This window comes from Siniperca chuatsi, linkage group LG8 (genome assembly GCF_020085105.1).
Source record: "Siniperca chuatsi isolate FFG_IHB_CAS linkage group LG8, ASM2008510v1, whole genome shotgun sequence".
Lineage (NCBI taxonomy): Eukaryota > Metazoa > Chordata > Actinopteri > Centrarchiformes > Sinipercidae > Siniperca > Siniperca chuatsi.
In genome coordinates, this window is record NC_058049.1 from 15,505,175 (window position 1) to 15,526,976 (window position 21,802).

The window sequence follows — 21,802 nt, forward strand, 5'->3', positions numbered from 1 at the left end:
AAGTATTGCAGACCCTTCTTTCTGTATTTTTCTCACTTTGTCTGTTGTTTAAAGTGGAATCATTAAAAAGCCAACCCTCCATCCACTCTTGTCTGCTATGCAATTTCATTCTGAAACACGAAGTATGTCAACAACAGCATATTTTGCTTAAAATACACACTTTTATTGTACATACAAGAGGAAGATCAGGAAGAGAGGGGCATTGTGGGAGCTCACACACTGTTATGGTTAATAAGTAAGTGTGGTGTCAATCAGGGTTCTAATTGGTGGCAACTTGTCACCCAGAAGCAGCTGAAGTAAGCCCTTGTGAGAATAGCGGTTACGCTTTAGACTGTTGTGAACGAAGCAGTGTGAAAATGGTGTGCGTTTATGTGTGTGCAAAATAATAGTGTGGGTGTGTGTTTGCAATAGGGATAGACACATACAGAATTTGTACAGATTTTTGAGTTTTAATTTCTGATAACATATTCTTCTACTAATTGTGTTGTGATTTCACAAAGATATTGTTTATTGGTTAAACTTTCACTTCTAAATGGGGTAACGTACCTTGACCTGATAAAGTATACAGATTTGTTTGTACATTTTGATAAGGTGTATAGTCCTACTGTGTATGTTTTTAGCATTGATTTTTGTTGCTCTGTTGTGGCTAAATGAACCAGCTAGCAGTGGCAGTGTGGCTTGAACGCTACAGAACAATTTTATAGATATGGAAATGATTATTTAACGTGAACAATGTGATATTTGTCATTGGGGAATAACTTTTCAAAAAGATTGGACATTCTGTTTAATTTACTAAGTAACTTGCTGTATGTATTCACTGTGAAACCGCAGACAGTCACAGTTGGTGGGTGCGAAATCATATGAAACTGACAGTTTTGGGCTCTCCACGTGTTGCATGACAACGGAGCATTCTTCTGCACAATTTGTGCAATGTGAAATTAAGAAAAACTCCATACATACACAACTAGTTTCACTGGAATTGTTACAAAGTTTATAGATGCCTTATTAGCTCAGACTTTGCAAATATTGATACATCTTTGAAACATGAAAACAAAATGACTAACCGTGAAGTGATAACTGGTCTACCCCTAGTTTGCATTGGCTCACAAGTGTATGTATGTGTATGTGTTAGTGCCTGTAAGTGTATGCCTCCTTGTGCATGTATTTGTATGCATTTGTGTGTGTGTGTGTGTGTGTGTGGGGGGAGGAATCCTTGAAACAAGATTGAGCTTACATCAAAACACTTCCATTTTGGATGGTAATAAAGGAGAGAATCAATCACTCTGTCAGACAAAGTTGACAGAATTTTTAATCATCTGACAAGGCCCGTCAGTCTGTGATCAGCTGCCTATCATATTGTCTCTTAATGTATTCTTAATACAATCTCCACCGTGCTCCAAAACCCTGATATCCATTCAGTGAGCTGTCTTTGTTTTCAGAGATCTCATCAGCTTGTTTTCCACTCATATCCTTTTAGCTCTTCAGTTGTTGCTACACTCAAATTTTGGCTGTCAAGCTGTCGAAAGACACAGTATTCCGATAAGTTGTTAAATTCCTTGGATTTTCAAAATCATTCTGATTCCTCTGCTTCCTGTTGTAATTTAGCCAAAATTGTGAAGACTCATTCCCAGCTGTAGGTGTGAATCCATCCATTCGTTCATACATCTGTCCATCTGTCTAGGCAGCCACTCAGCCAAGTGACAAACAGTGTCCAATGCTTCGTCTCTCTGTCACAGATGGGAAAACACTATCCTTACTTTGTGTCAAAAGTTAATCACAAATTAGCTGCTGAGGTCTGGTTCCCACAGAGAGAAGCAATCTCGTTCTCGATCTTCCTCTTAGACTGATCTGAGAGGAAAGGTCAGCAGCTCCTTTGATCCTCTTTTCCTTCATTAGTGCTTTTCCTCTTTCTCTACCTGGTCCCCTGGTGTATATTTTTAGAGCTGAGGATGGATTGCTGTGGAAAAAGTGCCATTTACAGGAATGCAGCTTGGAAAATACCCCCACTGATTTTAATGACACTTAAACACACTACACACTCACAGGACCATGAGAGAGATTCCAAAACATTGGGGCCTCCTGAAACATAATCATCACCCATATGTCATATGGCCAGAAAGGTTGTTATGGTTTATTCAAAGCTTACAGCCACCAGAAACACTTCTTTCTGAGTTTCTTGACACGGGCCTTAGTGCTGGGCCGGTTGGTGGAGGAAGGGGCTGGCGTGGGCTTGGTCAGAGTGGGTGCAGGCACATCATAGTCCCCCTCCAGGGCCTCCATAACCCCCTGTAAGCGTCCCTCCTGCTGTCGGAAATCATGCTCCACACTGGAGAGGAGAGCAAGAGAGAGCAGTTGAAGGGGAAGGAGGGAGCACGATTTAGAGGTTGGGGTAGTGTCAAATCAAGTCAAATTTATTTATATAGCTCATTTTTCACAAAAAGAGATTAGATGTGGGGGCAGAGAGAGGGAGAGAGAGAAGATAAGCAGAGGGATGTGAGAACAAGTTGAGGTCTACTGAGCAGAAAGAGAGATTAGAAAGGGAGGGATTGAGAGAAAGGTGAGCGAAGTAGTTTTAGTGACATTAAAATGTAGTCGCAAAATGCTGACAGCACCTTAAAGAGAGGTTGTATTTACGCATTATGCAGTTTTATATGGAAATGTAAAATTGTGTTGTGTTTTTAACTCTGATATATGCACCTTCAGCACGCACACATTCTGCACTCATTTCATGTCCATAGTATTCTTCTGCGCTTCATGCACCAATAGATCACAGGCTGGTGAGATGAGAGGAGTGGGAGGAGAATGAAAAAGAGAGCAGGAAAGGAGAGGAGAGGAAAGGAAAGGAGAGGAGCATTTGCAAAATGGAGGAGGTAAAGGAAGGAGCAAGGGAGGAACTTTTTTTTGCTTTTGTGATAGGTTCAAAGCAGACCCTCGTGGCTTTCTTTTTCTATGCTTCTCTCATTCCCTCTTGCCTCTCTCACACTCTTTTTCTCACCGTCTCTCTGAAGTGTCCATCGCTTCGGGTCATAGTGTAGTAGACTTTGAGTTTCTCTCTCCTTTTGGTAACTGTATTTTTTATATATAATTGGATTATAGGGGTGGAGCTGCATAGGGCCTGGCATCTGGAGTTAGTGAGCCACATGATGAGACAAGGAGAGCAGAGACAACAACCACCCTCCCCATCTCCAGTATCCCAACACACACATACTATACAAACGCAAATGTGCTCCCCTGACATCCAACGTGTGCATCTTCCACAACAAGCCCACGGCTGAGCAAAGGAAAAAGGGAGCATACAGGGACTTATGGATGGAGAAGGGAAAGAAACTGACTCTCTTCTGGGAGATGGACTGATAGATAAATGAAAAGAAGGCAAGCTTTAGTAATACAGGGCAGAGAGGTCACTGCAGAATAAAGAGGGAAACAAAAAGACAGATGGAGGTAAAATAGGAGAGGATGAGTGCCACCAGAGACGAGGAGAGAGGAGTGCAGAAAGGTCGCGTCTCCCCAAGAAAGAGCACAGGGATGGAGGGAGTGAGGGAACGAGTGAATAGAGGAGGAAGTAAAAGCTCTGGTGGGCACAGAGGAAGGGAGGTAGCTGCCATGAATAAATGATAAAGGAGATGCACTATGGCTACACATACACATAGCCAGACATTGTTCACACACACACACACACACACACAACATATATATATATATATATATATATATATATATATATATATATATATATATATATATTTTTTTATATATAAAGAAAAGTGGTGCACCTGTCCCACATTCAATCAATTTATAGTCTATCTTGTTTTAGAATTGAGGACGTTTCTTTTTCAGTTCTCTCTATACCCAGACACTTCACTAGATTCCCTATTCCTATTGTTTATGGGATTAAGGCACATTAGGAAAAGCTGCTGCTCTTAATTCATTCTGCAAGCTGTCATCTTCAGCATCTTTGCAACTGCGCACTTGGCTGTTTTCTTGTTTGCTTCTATCCTTGTGAGAAGCTGTTACATTTTTAAACCTTCACTTTTAGTTAAAGTGAGGGTGAAGGTTAGTCATGTAGTGGACAGGTTTAGGTTTTGCATGTATGGATGTAATTCAATAATTTATGTCTCTTACTGCTTGAGGAAATGTATGAATAGAAGAAAGTGAGAGAAAACCTTTAGGTGTTAGCTGTATACGTGTCTGCATATGTCTATGAGTGTGTGTTGGGGCTGTTTAAGCTTTAGAAGAAAAACAGAGGGGCTGTCAAAAGTTCCTCTGCCCCTTGTCTCTCATCATACAGATTAATTTGGACTGACAATGGCAAAACATCTTCAGGCAGCCAGCCCACATCAAACCCCCTTTTTTTTTTACCACAAATCATTACGATGGATGTTTCAGTCTCACACATAATTCATCCTCTGCTTGTGTGTCTCTTTTTCCATATCTCCTGTCGTCTTTACCCAGAATCCCCTCTGAGGGTTTGATAAGGCTGTTAATGTCCAATCAAACAAATGTACTTCTGACTTTTGTGTGTGTGTGTGTGTGTCACAATGGGCTGCTGAAAATATGTGTTTCTCCATATGTAATGTGTGTGTAAAAAAAAAAAAGTTATGCTGATATATGAGAAGAAAAATGATTAGGAAGCAGATTCTTCATATCTGTCCAAGTCATTAACATCTATCACATGGCGTGAAATATAATCATTTCTTTGTTTCTCGATATGTATGAGCGTGTGCATGCAAGTATGCATATGAAATGTGTGCAAAGACGTAACTAATAAAAGCTGATTCCCCTTTTTTGTTGGATTAATTAGCATGTGTGCATGCGTGATTATATTTGCATGTGTGCAAGAAAAACAAAGTGAAAGTGGAGCAGGAGAGAAAATCTCTGAAACTGAGAAAAGAGAAGAGAGGGATGATATGAGAAGTATCAACATACTACTCAGGGTAGCCTCAGGCCCGTAAAAAAATCCCCAAAAATGTCTGACGATATCTAAATTCAAGGCCTTGAAAAGTATTGTAAAGTCTTAATTACTGTTGTGAGGTTTTCTTTTGTGTTAGGGCTGCACCTAAAAATAATATTCATTATGGATTAATCTTACAATTATTTTTCTATGCTTCTCTCAATTGATTTATCGTTTAGTCTATCGTAGTCTGTAAAATGTAAGAAAATTTAAAAATGCCTATCACTGCTTTCCAAAGCTGAAGTTGACACATTTAAATGTCTTGTTTTGTCTGACAAACAATCTAAAACCTAAATTAATTCAGTTCCTAACAGTGTAAAACAATGAAAAGCAGTAAATCCTCACATTTTGACAGGCTGGAACCAGCTAATTTCTGGCATTTTTGCTTGAAAAATACTTAAATGATTATCAAAATCAATTCTGTTGATTGACTAATCGATTAATCAACTAATCGTTTCAGCTCTAGCTAGTTGTAAGGCTATATTCCACTGACCACAGTGTGTGCAAACAAATGTGTTTAGTTTGTGCTTCCTTGTCTTCATCTTTGTGTATATGTGCTTGCATATGACTCTGTGTAAAGTAGGGGAAGATGTGTATGTGTTCATTTACATCTGTGTATATCCATATGGATATATGGGTGGATGAGTATGTTACCATGTGGCAGTCCTTTCCCCTTGGTGTTCATTACAACTTGCTGGGCTGCTGTGTAAATTAAGATCAAGGGGAGGAGAGAATGGGAGGAGGAGGAGAAGGGAGTTGCAGAAGTGTGTGAAGAAATGAACTAGCAGAGGAATAGAAAGTAAAAATACAGGAGGGATGCAGATGTGGGGCTGCTGGGAGGCAAGTGTTTTTGAGAATTAGGGAGAAATAGAGAGATAAAGTCCTTGTAAAATGTGTCTTTATCCCTTGTGGTCTGCAAGGGAGAGGGGGATTATATACGATTGTAAACAAGCAGAACTAGCTTCAAGCCTAGCTTTGGTGTGATACATGCACACAAAAAGCTTTGGACTAAAAGTAGGTTTTGATGCCAGATTATTCTAGTTACAGTTGCAAGTAAGTATTTCTCCATGAAGCTACTGTGAAAACCCTAATTTCCAGCTTGAGAGAGCAGTGCAGAGAATGAGCAGTGTCTTGGAGGTTGGGTGGGAGTGGGCCACAGGTGATTATAGCTTTGGCAATTGACAGATGGAATGAGGCAAGGATGTACAGAGGAAACCAGTTTAATTGAAAGTTAGAGATGAAAGAAAGAGAGATTGAGCAGGCATGGGATGAAAAGATGGAATGATTTACATAATGAAAAGATGACAATAAGAGCAGGATGGGGTGGAGGTCATGGGAGGATTCAGCTACAGTATGTGGTATCAGATTGTGAAGGCGCAGCTCTGTAAGTTGCAGAGGATCTAAGAATGCAATTACTTATTTAGGTCACATACACAGGGGACGACTGGAACAGGAAAGATGCATCATTTAGGTGCTGAATTTATTTGCTTGTTTGCACAGAACATAACGTGTAAATAACTTTCCTGGAGAGAGAATACTCTTTTAATCACTAGAATATGGCATGTATTCATTTCAATATTGATGAGGGGGATCACTCATAGTCTCGCATTTTTCATATAATAGGGATATATTGTATGAGTAGTACAATTATCAGAGTGGGAGAAAAGGGCAGAGACAGCAGGATACCAGGATGAAAGGCTAATGAAAAATAAAACAAAAAAGAAAGATGTGCTGAATAAGTGATAAAACCTGGAAAAGCTGAGAAAAAACAAGGCTACAAAAGGCATGTCATTTTCTAGGAGAAGATTCAGGGCTGTTTATTATGCTCCAGGAAAGAATGAGTTGTCAGTGGTAGGTTATGTAATCCAGTAAGCTCATTATCTTGATCAGGTTACCTGTAGATGATGCAGGCTGTCTTTTGGCAGGTGGGGCAGTTGTTAATGTCCTGACCAGTTCTGTATGAGCTGCGACTGCAGAAACAACAGATGTAGAACATTCACACACACACACACACACACACACACACACACACACACTCGCAAAAGGAGTCTAATTGAACACACCTGTGCACCTACATTGCACCTACACATCTGATGTAACAAATACCTTTACTGATATTGTGTTGTTATTTCAGTCGTATAGTAATTACACATTATTTGTTTTAGTCTGCTTAAAGAACAACGTCCACCTTGACATATTTGAAAATTGTTGCTCTTGATGAATTGATATTAATAAATACCAGGTTTTTGTATCAGCCAGTGAAAAGTCTTTCTAGACTTAATATTATGCACTGATGTTCAGCAGCAGAGGAAGAAATGGTAATTTTGCACTAACAACAAGCCTAGCTTTTCTTGACTGGAAAGAGTCTTGCTCTTTTGACTGCTGGTGTCACAACTGTTATTGCTCTCTCCACCTACACATACTCAATGCAGCAACATCAAGTGTGTTCTCTGGGGGTTGTCAAAGGGCACAAAATAGCTTGTGATGCTTACTGCATGGAGCATTCATGACATCACCTGAATAGTTCTGGTACAGGCGGGAAAAATTAACTACTAAGCATTGTTTGCAGCGACTGTTTAGGTAGGTCTAGTTGGGACCCAAACATTACATCACACAACTATTATAAGCACCGTGTTCAGTGAAATTATCTTATTGTCTTTCATTCTACAAAAAAGCTATGTTAGAAATTGGTGTGCGGTACAAAAAACATGATTACACGTGCAAACCTTGTTATCAAGACTACAGAGCTGTTGGAAAATAAACTCTGATCAAAACATCCGACAAACTCATGCTGACTGCCATGTAATTGAAACGCTTTATTTTGCCAAGATATTTTGGCTGCCCCTTTACTGAACTGTGTAGATGAGGGAGAAGCTGACTTATGTTGATAAAATAGACACAATTTAATTACATAGAGAGAGACCGTGTGACTGGCATCGTTTTTTCTCCCCTACCAGTCTCTATCAAAGACAACAACAGCAAGAGAAGACAAGTATTTGCTTCAGGAGAGTAAAGAAAACAAGGAGCTGAGCACAGCGACAACCTTTTAGCTCAGCCGACATTTTTATCACAGCGGCCAACTTAGAGTACTTTTATTTCTGGCACAGCATCAGATACATGTAGTCCCTCTTACGTGCTGGTTCTCTTACTGTTCTCTCTATTTTTCTCTCTATCTCTCAATTGTTTTTTCTGTCAGTCCCTTTCTCTTCTGTCTGCCTTTTTAACTCCTTTTTTACTGTATTTCTCACACACTTAGCGTGGGACATGAGCATCCTCACAACAAGCATACACACACTGAAGGATATGAATACATAATCTTATACAGTCAAAGGCACAGGGCAGGACAGCAAGTACACTGAGTTTAGCAGCCTTATTGTGCAGCTTAAACATTAATTGCATTTCTCAAAGGTAATCCGATAGGGATTAGTCTGTAGCAAGAGACATCTGTTAACCCTGAACGGAAATGGAGGGAGTAAAAATATCTAAATAGGAAGTTTAGGTGTAGTTAGAAAGATGTTCTATGAGATGGCAAAGGGGTAAGTAATTGGTTTTAGAATGTTTGGGAAGAGAAGAACCAATGGGCATGAAAGACAAGGAAGGAGTAGGAGAAAGGGGTTGAAAGTTAGTGTGGGGGCCGGGAAGACATGATATAAACTACAGGAGAAGAATTACTGACAGTAAAGGTGAAGGTGGAGGTGTTTGAGGAGGTAAAGGATATGGAGCGCTAGAGGGAGGGGGAAACAAAACAGAGTGACAGCTAACACATGACAGCAGGGGAGTGTGATGGACAGGTTGTTGGGGCAGAAAGAAGGGGAAGATCAAAAAGTTTTGAGAGGGTAAAGGAGTGATTCACACAGCAGACATGATTCATATGTGGAGGTGCAGAAAGAAAGAAACATAAGAGAGAAAAGGTATTAATTAAAAATGGAGGAAAGAGGTGCGAGGGCGGAGGTGGAGAAAGGGATGAATAGCTTGAAGCGGGTTAAAGAGCATCGGAGAAAGGGGCAGGTGTTGATTAAAATAAAGTGAGTACAGAAAGCCAACTGGGATGTATGAAGAGGAGAGAAACAAAGGATGTTGAGCAGGAGAAAGAAAGAAGAACTGATTAGTTTGCTTTGGTGGGCAGTACGATGTCTCTTGGATAAAGTGGGGAGTACATACCCTATATGGTATACATATAAGATTAAAGGACAGAGGTAGGATCTGCTAGCATTGACTACAGGCTGGCAGGTATCATATACCCCTACAGGATTGGATCTCACACACACACACACACACACACACACACACACACACACACACACACACACACACACACAACAGCAATTCTCCACAGGCCTGACATTTAAAATCTATTACACGGACTTGAAAGCCTGTTGGTATATATTGCTATAAAACTCTCATATACTCTCTTTTTAATCTTGTGCACTCCCTTGACACCCTCTCTTCTCCCTCTCTTATCACTCTAGCTCACTCTCTCACACTCTTACTTAAGCACTTGGTATTGCAATGAATACTCTACCTCTCCTTCATATTTCTCTTCATGCCTTATCTCTATTTTCATCCTTATCTTCATCTCTCCCACTTTTCGCTTTCTGTCTTGGTGTCTAACCTGCTTTTTTGTCTCATTCCACACTTCATTCTCCATTTCTTCTTTTCCTCCTCTTCTTATATTCTTCCATACCCACTATATCCCCTCCTCTCTCCCAACTGTTTCCCTCCCTAACTCCCTTCTCTCACCCTTCGTTGAGGGCCTTGCTCTTCTCCAGGTCTTGAATGACGTTGAGAAGCACCTTGATCTTCTCCTGATTGGACTGTAGGTTCTCCTCCACACTCTGCAACTGCCTCTCCAGCCCGCGTGGTGCATTCCCCGTGTGTCCACCCAACAGTCCTCCTGGCGCCCCATTACATTGTGCTTTCATATGAGTCTTACAAGGCAGAGTGTGGTCGTCAAATGATTTGCTCTTCTGTTTTGCGTAGTCCTTGAGTTTAAACCGTTCTGAGGATGTTTGTTTGGAAATATTTGTAGTCTCCTGTGTGTTTTTGGTTTGCGTTACAGGTGTGGTCGGTTTGGAACGAGTGGGTTTAGGCGAGTTTTTTAGAGGGAGAGGTGGGGTGTTGGTAGATTTTGAGTCACTGTGAATGGAAGAAGCTGGAGGTTTAGAAGTGATACTGACTGATCTGTGTTGGTGTGTTTGTTCATCAGCATGCTGGATTTTAGCCAAGTCATACTTGTGTTTGTCAGTTGAATGTGGTTCTGTTGCTTCTGCAGATGGTGTGTGTGCTCGTTGTGTATGTGTGGTAGCTGTGGTCCTGTCTGTGTTGTTGTGCATCTGTGTGTCTGTTGTTTGTGTGGCTGAGTCCTTATAATGAGTAAAGTCTGCAGAATGTGGCCTTGTCTGCTGCTTTGAAACTTTTGTTTTGTTCTGAGAGTGTGTTGTGTGGTTGGAATGTGAGCTGTGCGTTTTTGGTATAGTGTGTGACAGTTGTGCTATTTGAGTATTCTTTACAGATGTGTGCGTAGAGGTGTTTGCTGTGTTTCTGGTGTAAGACTGAGAGTCCAGAGCAGAGTCTTTTCTTGATTGGTTGGGAGCTGCAGACTGTGTCCGTGGCGGATTAGGTAAAGTCTGGCTGGCTGTTATTTGATTGACAGCCCTCCTGCGACATGCACCTGTGCATGGTGTAATCTGTGATCGTCTCCTCCCACATGTCCCACAAAGGCGGGGTGGGGAAGTTGTCATCACTCGACAGGGCCGTGGTGGGGTGGCGTGCATGGTTGTACAAACACTCTCCGTCTTTAATACGGAGCGGTGGCCCTCACCTCGTAGAGACTGCACCCTCCTCCTCTCTTGGGCTGGCTCCTTACTGTCTGTGGCCTCAGTGCAAACCCCTCCCACCACGTCAGAGGCTACTACACTTCCATTTGTATACCGAGCTGTCCTGTTGCCTCTTGTGTCCTTGGAATTTGTCTGTATAGTTTTGATCTGGCAGTAAACTCCACTGCCTGACCCTTGTGACCCCATGTCGTCCTGTGTCAGGCTGTTAATCTCGTTCTGAGATGTCTCCTTGGACACTGGCGGACTGTTGCTGTCACTTCTGATAACTCCCCCTGTCTCCACTGTTGTTGTTTTGTCTGTTGCCATGGTGAGCGGCCGATGCGCGTTGGTTGGTTGGCTGCCGTGTCGTTTGATGGAGGGGAGAGTCCGCAGTCCGGGAGATGTTTGCACCCCGACACTGCAGAGCGGGCCCCATCGCCCCCCTGCCAGGGGAACCCCTAGCGCAGGCACTGGATTGGTTGGGTCAGCCACCCTCCTGCCCATACTCCTCAGCAGGTTGGCTCAGCCCCCTGAGGAGCTGAACGGGTTGGAGGCAAGCGGTGACATCAGCCAATGTCAGCAGGATTATATCCAATCGAAAGCGGGAATGTTTCCAGCTTTTGTTTACCCAAATGAATTTGTGTGTTTGTGAGGCAGTGTGAGAGAGTTTGTAGGTGGAAGCTGGAGACAGGAATTCAATATCCAATAAGGCTCTGAACTCTCAATGTCCTTCGATTAATGACCTCCTTACTACTTTAGTTACTTTGGATTGGACATCACTGTCAAGGCTTTTCTCAGTCTCTAACCAATCGTCCGTAGATGATGAGTTGGATGGATTCTCTGGGCATTGCAGGTTTGTTCTGGAGAGAGAGAAAAAGAGAGAGAGAGGCAATGAATGAGAGAAATGACAGAAGAAAGAAGGGAGGCAGAGAATAAATGGTCAGATTGGCAAGAAGACACAGACATTAGGCACGTAAGCACCACATAAAAGCTTCGATCTCGACTGAATGCGCACACTGACCAGGTCGATAGAACTCTATCAACCTCTTATTAGACCAGCAGGTGGGTGGGAGTTACAAAGGCAAAACTCTCAATCTCATCAAGCTGTTTCTCTTGAAGGAACAGAAAATACCCAGAGATATCAGGGAATAGTGTGTGTCTCTATAAAGTTGCAAGTTGCACACACACCCTAGGAGCTATGTCAATAAATCTTATAAATTTAGGACTACAGATGTCATTGCAGTCTTTTATGACACAGTGATGACACAGTGTGACACATTTCAAATGATGTTGTGTTTACCTCCCAAAGCTTTATGTAAACTGATGATGCATCATGCCTTGACATCTCTCATGGAAGCAGTTTGGAAATCTGTCTAATGAGATCAACATAATGTTAAGCTCTACAACATTGTTTCTGCCCATCTTCCCTGTTTTTCAGTGGGGTAGACAGGCATGTTGCCTAAAGTCAGTGTTAATATATCTTTTACTTTTTCTTTAATTGTTTCTTAGACAGCAAATTGAATTTTAATGCATAGTTAGGTCATGTCAAAGCCTTATCTAGTTTTGTGTTAATATTCTTGGTCACTTGAAATCATTTAAGAATTGACTCAAAATACTTAAATGTTGCTCTGTGACACTATGATTAGCTGATAAAATTGGGGAAAGATAATATATCTGATTTTTCCTTAGGGGGAAATTGGGCCTTTGCAGCAGCACATATTGGCATGGTATATCAAGGAAAAAAAGATTATGATAAAAGAGTAAATTGAGGTTGTTTAAACATACAATTTACTCTTTTATTAAGGAAAAATTGGCTGGAGCCACATTTGTCCAGTTAAAAATTAGCTAAAAAATTTAAGCTAATTCAATCACCTAACCACACATATTTAGCCCCTGAGGATAATTGGCAGTGCTGTCAGACATTTCAGCTAATTTCTTTCTGTCCACCTATATTTAAAGCAGACCCCTGCCCAACTGTGATTCCTCGGTAAGCCAGTATGCTGCTTGTTCCTGAATATTGGTGCTCTATAACAGATGTCTATTTAAGCAAATGACAGAAGAACTGGTCACAAAAGATCATTTGTGCGTGAATTTAGGCTAGTCCAAAGCATCAGTCAGCAGACTGAAATCTTCTTTATGTCTCCATCAATAGTTAGTTTTTTCTCCTATCTTCACAACAGTGTTGTCTTTTCATTGCATTCAGTGTGTGATGTTGCACCAGCTGGCATACACTCACACACACAGAAAGAGAAAGAGCTTATTTTTTGCCAGCTGGTGCAACATCACAGTACAGATCCTTGCTGTATAGGGTCAAGGTTGGAACAGTATTTATTTTTCAAAATAAATTAAATAAGACCTTTTTCACCTGTTAGTTTAAGAACCCATGAAATTACAGACAAAAACAGTTAGGAAGCTTGACTCTAAAAAAGGGCAGACTTCAGATTCATGCCTAAGGTTTCCAGAAGTTTTAGAAATCTGCCTGTCAGCAGTGGCCCTGTAGCAGTTAAAATATATTCTTACCAGTGGACACATACTAACTCATACTGACTGTGATGAGCCTGACTGCTGCACTAATAGTTAGAGTCATGCACACATTCACTCATACCGATGCTCTGTGTGACCTATATCGACTAATTTTGAAGCTGATGGTGTTTTGACAGCATGAGCAGAATTAAAAAATGGCATTTTAGCCCCTTTATTCTCTTTTCCCTGACAGTGTTATTCATGATGTCAGACTCTTTGGAATTTCAGGTTTCATTTAAGATTATTAAATATTAAAGTTGAGTGAATACAGTTTATTATGCTGGTGGGCCTGCCCATGGGCCGTAGTATAGATTTGGGAACAGTTTAAATTTAGACTGTTTTCAGTCTGTATCCCTATTTTATGAAACCTTTCTACATGTTGGCTGAGACAACAGTTAGTGTCACACAGTACTGTGCAGTTAGTGCTCTTGACAAAGTTCCTGGCACCCAATTGTGCTAAAGAGCTCCACTGACAGACAGCATGTCTTTACATAAGGCACTATAGATCAGAGGATTTCTGCTTCAGTGACATATTGCTGCTATTTATATGAATATCATGACAGTGTGTTTGGCTCAAGGACTGCTATATTGTCTGGGAGCCAGCAGGGGGTCACAAATAATTGACAGCACAGACTGTTTACCATGGTAACTGTGGTAACCATTGTCCTGGAGAGGACCACACAGGTCTAGACCCAGAGTTCACACATCCTTCCAGGTTTGTGGGTTTTTTTTCTTTTTAGTGTGTGAGTATTGTGTCTTCTGTGTGTGTGTGTGTACAGGTTACAATTAGGTTATAGTGATGGTTAAGGTTAGGGTAGGGGGCTAGGGAAGGCATTATGTCAAGTGTGTGTGTGTGTGTGTGTGTGTGTGTGAACATGTATTACACATCTTGTGGGGACATAAATCTGTTTACACAATCACATTATGAGGATTCGCCTTCATTTTGGGACAAAACGCAAGTCCCCATAATGTAAATCTGTTGACTGTGTGTGTGTGTGTGAGAGAGAGAGAGAGAGAGAGAGAGAGAGAGTGAAATCTATTAGCAAAGCAGGCCGCAGCCACCGGGTGGATGAGACATGGACTGAGATGTGTTGTTTACAAAAAGAAATTGCAGATGATGATATTTTTGCAGAGAGAGAGGGGGGGCGAGAGAGTGAGCCAGTGTTTGTGTGTGCAATGGAGAGAGTGTGGACAGCAGATGTGCGTGCATATGTACGTGTGTGTGTGTCTGAGTGAGTGTATATGTGTTGTCAAGCTGTTTGCCTTGGGATTCAGACTAAGTCAATTGAAGGTAATTTCACTGCAGCTTATTTCCAAGCACTTGTCTTCCCACCAGCAGCCACACCAGACACCAGAGCACCTGCTGCAACAAACTTTCTCTCTTTCTCTCTCTCTCTCTCTCTCTCCTTGCTGTCACCACCTATTTATGTGTGTGTGAGAGTGCGTGTTTATGTGTGTGCCTACCATCCCAAGTCTCACTCTTCACCCCTGACCTGCAGGCTGTCAGGGAGAAAGTGACACCATCTCCTCAGAAATCAGTTTCTCAGATTCACACGGCTTTCTCTCCGTCTTTTTACCATTCTCTTGCTCTCTCTCTCTCTCTCTCTCTCTCTCTCTCTCTCTCTCTCTCTCTCTCTCTCTCTCTCTCTCTCTCTCTCTCTCTGTACATGTTATTGGATACCACTCATCATTACCTGTTTGTTGTTGCACTTTTCCACTCACCACCCGCTTTTCCATCTCTGTCATGCCGTCTTTGATTTGCTGTGTTTCTCTCTCCCTTCCCTCTGTCTCTATATTTAATCTTAGTCTCTTGCCCACATCGCACCTCTGGCTGTGCAAAATGAATGGGGAGGAGCAGGGGAGGTAAGTCTGTTGGCTGGGGGATGAAGGGGAGGCGACGAAAGAGGAGAACAGGGGAGGCGGCATCACAGGGAGGTGCAGAAAGGTGGTGGAGGGATAAGGGGGAGAGAACAGATGAAGGAGAAGGATCACGGACAAGATGAAAGTGATGCGTGAGTGTGTGTGTGTCTGTATTTGAGTGTGTCAGAAGATGAGATGTAAAGGCCCATTTTTCTGAGTTGAAATCTCCAAAAGTGTCTAATAGAGTTTGTTAAAGAATAAAGAGAGAAGCATGGAAGACAGAGAGATGAGTGAAGAGACAGTTAAAAGAGAGGAAGAAAAAGATCTGGGAAGCCACACACACTGCTTGCCAGTAATCAATACGCACTGCAAGTGTGTTTGAGCATCTGTCACCACACACACAAACACACACAGCCTTTAAACACTGTAGGCAGCTTCTTGACAGGGTGCAGCTTTTTATGAAATCTGTTTATACATGCAGTGAGTTTAATTTACCAGTTGGTGAGTTTGGGCTGTTCAAGAATCATCTACAACGCAGGCAGTCTCAGCAAGGCCTTGTGTGTGTGTGTGTGTGTGTGTGTGTGTGTGTGTGTGTGTGTGTGTGCATGTGTGTGTGAATGAGTGCGCACCCACGCCTTTGCAGTGGTAACAGAGCACTGAATGCTCCAGCGAATCAAGTCCGCTGTCGTTTCAAGGTGAGCCTCATTTTTCAACTGCCGATTGCCCTGTGTGTGTGTTTTAGGGAGACTGAGACTCGCTTTACTGCTCTGTAATCACACTGCTTCTCTCGCTCACTCGCCGCCAGAACAAACGTAGCACTTTATTGGCCCTTTGAGACAGGGCTCACACTGCATTTTGGGTAATGTAGTCAGTGTTTTTCCTCTACTATCTGGGCTCAAAGCAACAAAAGAAAACTTTTCTGTTTTAGCATTTGATTTTTATACATTGGTGAACTTAATGTTTTATTACCACTATTTATTCTGATTATACAAGCCTTTGAAACATTTCAGTTTAACACTTAATAAGTTAAGGGACACTTGCAATTATACTGGTCAGGGAGAGGCTCTGCTCTTGATGGCACTCTCCAAATCAATCTGAATAAGTATGAATAAGAGTTCTTGCAGTGCTACACAATAAAAATACATATTTTATATTTCCATAAAAACTATTCACAGCACAAAATCAGACATAGTTTCAAGACAGCTTGCACAGGTATTTGTCGATGAATAATTGTAGGAAAGTGTTGGAGTGGTGTCAGCACAGGTAGCGACAATGATTTCCTAAGAGTAGTAAGAGTGTGAGATTATTAAGACCTCCTCTTTGACTTGTTTTAATTTGATTGATGGTTGAAAAAGACCGCTGATATGATCAGCAGACGAGCTGTCAGACAGGCCAGTTGGACTGACCAGCTCATTACAAGTACGACTTCACTGCTTCACCTGAACGGACATGATACTAAAAAAGAAACTCAGCAGAATTACTGAGAATCCTTCCTCAGCTCTTTAGAAATAAAGGGCAGCTTGTGTTTGACCTCTAATGTGAAATTAAGATACATGTGTGTGTAATAAGTACAGTGAAGAGACTGAGAAAGGGGCCTAGTTTTGTAGCAGTAGCAAATACTATTAATATTACTATTTGATACATTTCTGCTTGTAAATTAATATTGTATGTCTGCAGATGTCCAATATTTGCATGCTGCATTGCAGATATACAGTATGTATGCACTGTTTATCCATTTTTCTTTTGTTTCCATAATTGGTCACTAGTTTCATCTTTTCTTAACTGTCATGGTTTAACATTTATCCCCGCACCTCAGACAGAAGGAAGAATCCAGTAATGATCATCAAAACAACAGGAAACCTGCTCAGCTTTCTGCACTGACTGTTTTGTTCTGCATTTTAATTGGGTGCAACTGAATTTTTCAGGGACAGTGCACTTTAATCAGCATTTCAACTGAAGAGCCAGAAGCCACAAAGGCTAATGTTCATATCACTAAAGCCAAGCATCTCAGCCAACCCAGCATAATCCAAATTTGGTTCCCATTGAGGCATTGTTTGGGGCAGATTGTGTGTGCCTCGCTGATAGTAAGGGACTCAAGTGTCTCTCCAAGGCAGAGACAGAGGCAGCGCAAACTATGGAAACTGTGGCTGTCCGAGAAACTTGCAACATTAGGGCTTAATGTAGGTGTCCTACACACACTCACATACCATCAATTTTACGAGAAACAGAATAATAGAAAAATGACTGTGCTCTACAGCAGTGGTTCCCAAACTTTTTTACACCGTGCAGCCCTTCATAGGAATTTTTTTTGTCATAGCACCCTTAGCCACCCAACCCCCAATATAACATAAATATGTGTACAAAGATGCTTATCGGTTTAAGCAGTTTTAATTATTATAATATACAAACTTAAATGACATAGGTACAGTGAGGTAGATAATGAGGAGTAACGTTCCAGGTTTCAAAGCTTGTGAGCCAACACTGTCAGTCCTTGCCTCTGGACAAACCCCTCTGAGTATATGTACTTTGCCATGCGTAAGTGTGTGTGTATATGTTTGTAAGCTGTGATGCATAATTTAGACAGAAGCGGAAAATTAATTTAGCCAGAGATTACTTAATTCTTCATCAGACCTATGAAGTAGACTAGCCTGGACTCAATTCAAAGCGATGTCCTGTTACAATCAAAGGGCCCTCAGAGAAATATAAAATCTGTTTGGTTTTATGGTGTAAGCCTGCCTGTAACAAGAAAAGGGGGTGTAATTAAAGACAAAGACTCTGTCATTGACAAGTCCACCTGCCAGCTTAATTAATTTGCTTTGTTGTTGGCTAGAGGAATGTGTGTTAGTTGAGCAGCAGAGCAGAGAAACCAATGTAAAACTGAATATTTATGAGATTTTTGCCACCAAATATTTGATAATCAGAGATAAACACGATAAAGTGGAAAGCTAGATCCTGTAAGCCAGCAGGGGAAAAAGCCTAAGTTAGAGGAGGAGCTGCAGATGCATGACCACACACACACATCTTATCAGCGTGGCTAATAGAGTGTGATATAGTCTGGGTTTTGCATTTTTGCTTAAACTGCACTCTCCCCCTATCTCTTTTAGCCTCTCCTTCCTGTCACCTTATGTTATTATCCCTCCTTTTCAACTGTCCTCCGATTTCTCCCTTTTCTCTCTATCCTCTTCTGTCATCTCATCTTTCTCCTCTCTGCCATATGAGTCATCCTGTCCGCACGTCCCATCCAATCTCTCCATCATTAACCCCCAATCTATCTCTCCTCCTCTCATCTCTCCATCCTGTTGCCCCCTCTGCCCTCTCTCCCTCTCCCTCATCCATCTTCCTGCCCTTCTGACTTTCTAGTCCTTTTCTCTTTCACCCCATCTCATCTCCTTCTCATCACTTGTTCACAGTCTGTCTGGTTAGCAAGGCGGCTAAAGTATCAGTGACACACACGCACACACACAAGGATACATATGAAAGTGCACACGCATGTTTCTTTTGACTCTGTATTGCTGTCAATCTCGTTTAACCTTTATTTCTCTTTCTCTCCATCATCTGTCATTCTTTGGAGAAAAGAAATGTAATTAAAGTCAATGCAGTATAATGTTATAACCTATTGATTAGGTTTCCCTAGTCTGTAATTTGCATTAAACCCCTTTAAATGATCTCTTTCTGTGCAGCAGTTGTTTCCAGTATGCTGTGTGCATTAATTACCAGACATGTAAACAACTTTTAAGCACATTTTACACAAAGTTTTGGAATGTCACTAAAATAATTCAGGTTTTGGTTAGTTTCTCTCTGTTGACTTAAAACAAATATACAATGCTCCCTAAATATTGAAAAAGAAAACAGTAAAGTACCAAAAACAAAATCTAAATTGATAAAGCACGTTCATGAGAAAATTGAAGGAATCTTTAGAGATTTGATAAGTACTGAATCAAATTCCTGCCAGCAAGGATGAAAACAGAGAAATGCACTTAGCAATATTCTGATGCATCACTAATAACCACACAGCCACAACAAGCTCCTTATACACTCAAGCATTATGCCATTTTGTATCATTTATTCAACAAATGTGCTTCGATGGCTACAGGTCCAATATTTATCAATGTTTTTATGCTTTTCATGCAAACTTAACAGAATTTTGAACTTATTCTTCAACATTTCTACTGTGTTTCAAATAATGATCTGTAAAAAAACATCATTAAATAGAAAAATAGCCCAAAATGCAACTAAATAACAGAGAAAAGAGAGACTAAGAGTATTTCCTTACTCAGTTTTTGACTTCTTGGCATGTTTGTCTGTGCCAGATGCATGAACACACATGTATGTGCACAAACTGTCATTTCAAATGACCATCTTAACTGACTGGTGAGGTTATATAAATGTTAAGTGCACAGGTCACATATATCCATAATGTCTCAGTTGTAGATCTCTGCACACATTTGCTTGTTCTCTCTCTCTCTCTCTCTCTCTCTCTCTCTCTCTCTCTCTCTCTCTCTCTCACACACACACATACACAGATGTACTGGGGCAGTATTAGTATATATGAGAAAGGTTATTGCAATATAATCCCATATTAAGCTACACTAGCTTCTTCTGACGATTGGTTCAGAGGCTTTTAATAGCACACACACCCACACACACACACATACATACATAAATTGACAGAAGCCTTTTGAATCCTTGTTAAAAGCTAAAGTTGTAATTAATGTTGCATGGAAAAACAAAAAAAAGCTCTACACACATACACGGACACACAAACGCACACAGACGTAATCATATGCATCAAATCCTACTGTGACAGATGGATAGGATTACTCACCTGCCACATACACACCAACGTACACACAAACAGATATATCCGCACATACTTTTGATGCTGTGATCACACTACTTCTTTAAACAAAAATACACACTTACAGTTGCTATAAACAGCCTTCCTGAAGTAGAGATACACTTTTGTCAAACCTACTGAGTCTGTAGGAAACAAGGCATCCAACCAAAGCCAGATACTGTGTTTTTTAAAATTTGTTTTGTGGTACAGAGGTTAAACCTAAGGATTTTGTCCATTAGTCCAGTTGGCTCACTGGCGCTTGCGTCCATAGTCACCATTACCTCCTTTCAAATTCTGGCCAGTGTCTTAAATCTTGAATGAGCTGCTTTGAAAATAAAGTACTAGCCGTGGGCTACAAGACTGGAGAGATTCCTCAGAGTCATAATAGAGCATCTTTACCAGGCTTTTATGCTATCACTGGCATACACACACTTTCTGTACACACACTGGCTAATCTTTTCTAACAACTGTCTTTCATTGCTTTGTTCATTCACTTACCTTTTCTTATCCTCCTCTTTGGTCCGCATGTTTCTCCTCTCCCTCGTTCTCGGTGTCTCTCTCTCATCTCTGATAGTCCTTCAGTCCTCAGTTGCGCTTGCTGCTGACTCTTTACCGCTCTCTATCTCTCTCTCTCTCCGTCTCATTCTGTTGCTGCTGATCCTCGCATGCTCACGGAGCCCAGTGATCCTCCCTCCTCCCTTCTCTCTCTCTCTCTCTCTCTCTCTCTCTCTCTCTCTCTCTCTCTCTCTCTCTTTCTCTCTCTCGCTCTGTTTTTCTCTGATCTATCTCTAATTTTTTCTATACCCACTGCAATTCTCACTCTCACTCTTTCTCTTTAGCGATCACCTATTTCTCAAATACTATCACTCTGTTATTAATTCCATCACGTCTCTTTCACTGTTTACACATATTTCCCCATTTCTCTTTATTGGTGGCTAATCCTGTGGCATGCCCTGGTTTTTGTGTGTGTGTGTGTGTGTGTGTGTGTGCGTGTGTGTGTGCGTGTGTGTGTGTGCCTGCATTGACCCTGGCATGGTGGTAGACCCAGTGAAACTTTGGCAGCACAGAAGTGCTCCCGGGAGTCGAGCCAGGACACAACAAACACACACGCGCTCGCACACACAGAAACACACACTCTTACATCTATCAGTCACTTTATTTATATCTTTGCTTTTCTGTGTGAACACAGTCTACTATTGCCTTGCTTTCTCTCTCTGTTCTGTCGCTCCGTCTCCCCTGGTAGCTTCACCTCAGTCTCCTCTTTGAGCTGTTTTGTCGCTGTCCTCTTCTTTGCCCCACTTTAGCCTCCTCACACCATTCTCTCCTCTTCTTTTATCTTCATCTCTCACACTCACCCCTTCCCCTGTGTTTGACTGTCCCAACTCCCACCCTCCTTCTGTCTCATTCTCTTTCTGTCTCTGCTCTTATTCACACCAGCTGAGGATGATGCTGCTTTCTTTCTTGAGGCAAACAAGACAAAAAAACGAGATTAATTGAATAGAAAGTGAGATTAAACGGCATATGAGATCAGGTTGTAATTATGCTTAATTATGAGTGCTTTGTCTTTTGTGCGCGGCAGGAATTGTGTGTTTGCAAATTAATTTCCTCATTCGTCATGCATCAGGAAAGATGAGAATATTTTGCTATTCACTTTTTTTACAGGCAAGTTTAAGATTTTGATTTTGAGCTTTAAGTTAGGAATTGCGGTAGGTTTAGTTAGGTTTAATTCTATTACGGTAAGGTTTAAGTTAGCAGTTATGAAATAAATGTACACTAATGAAGCAGAAGGTCTCGCAAATATAGTAAAACTGTGTT

At 41.3% G+C, this 21,802-nt stretch overlaps 2 protein-coding genes across 2 annotated transcripts in view; one reads left to right on the forward strand and one right to left on the reverse strand.

Moving 5' to 3' along the window:
• Positions 1-21,802, forward strand: part of LOC122880560 (dedicator of cytokinesis protein 2-like) — a 101,760-nt gene that overhangs the window by 53,662 nt on the left and 26,296 nt on the right. The window lies entirely within an intron of this gene.
• On the reverse strand, positions 142-20,705 carry LOC122880562 (protein INSYN2B). The gene is made up of 4 exons (XM_044205823.1): positions 20,486-20,705; positions 9,692-11,627; positions 6,847-6,921; positions 142-2,326 (listed from the first exon to the last, which is right to left on the reverse strand). Exons 2-4 carry the CDS (start codon positions 11,269-11,271, stop codon positions 2,143-2,145), a joined length of 1,839 nt encoding a protein of 612 aa, XP_044061758.1. The 5' UTR covers positions 11,272-11,627; positions 20,486-20,705; the 3' UTR covers positions 142-2,142.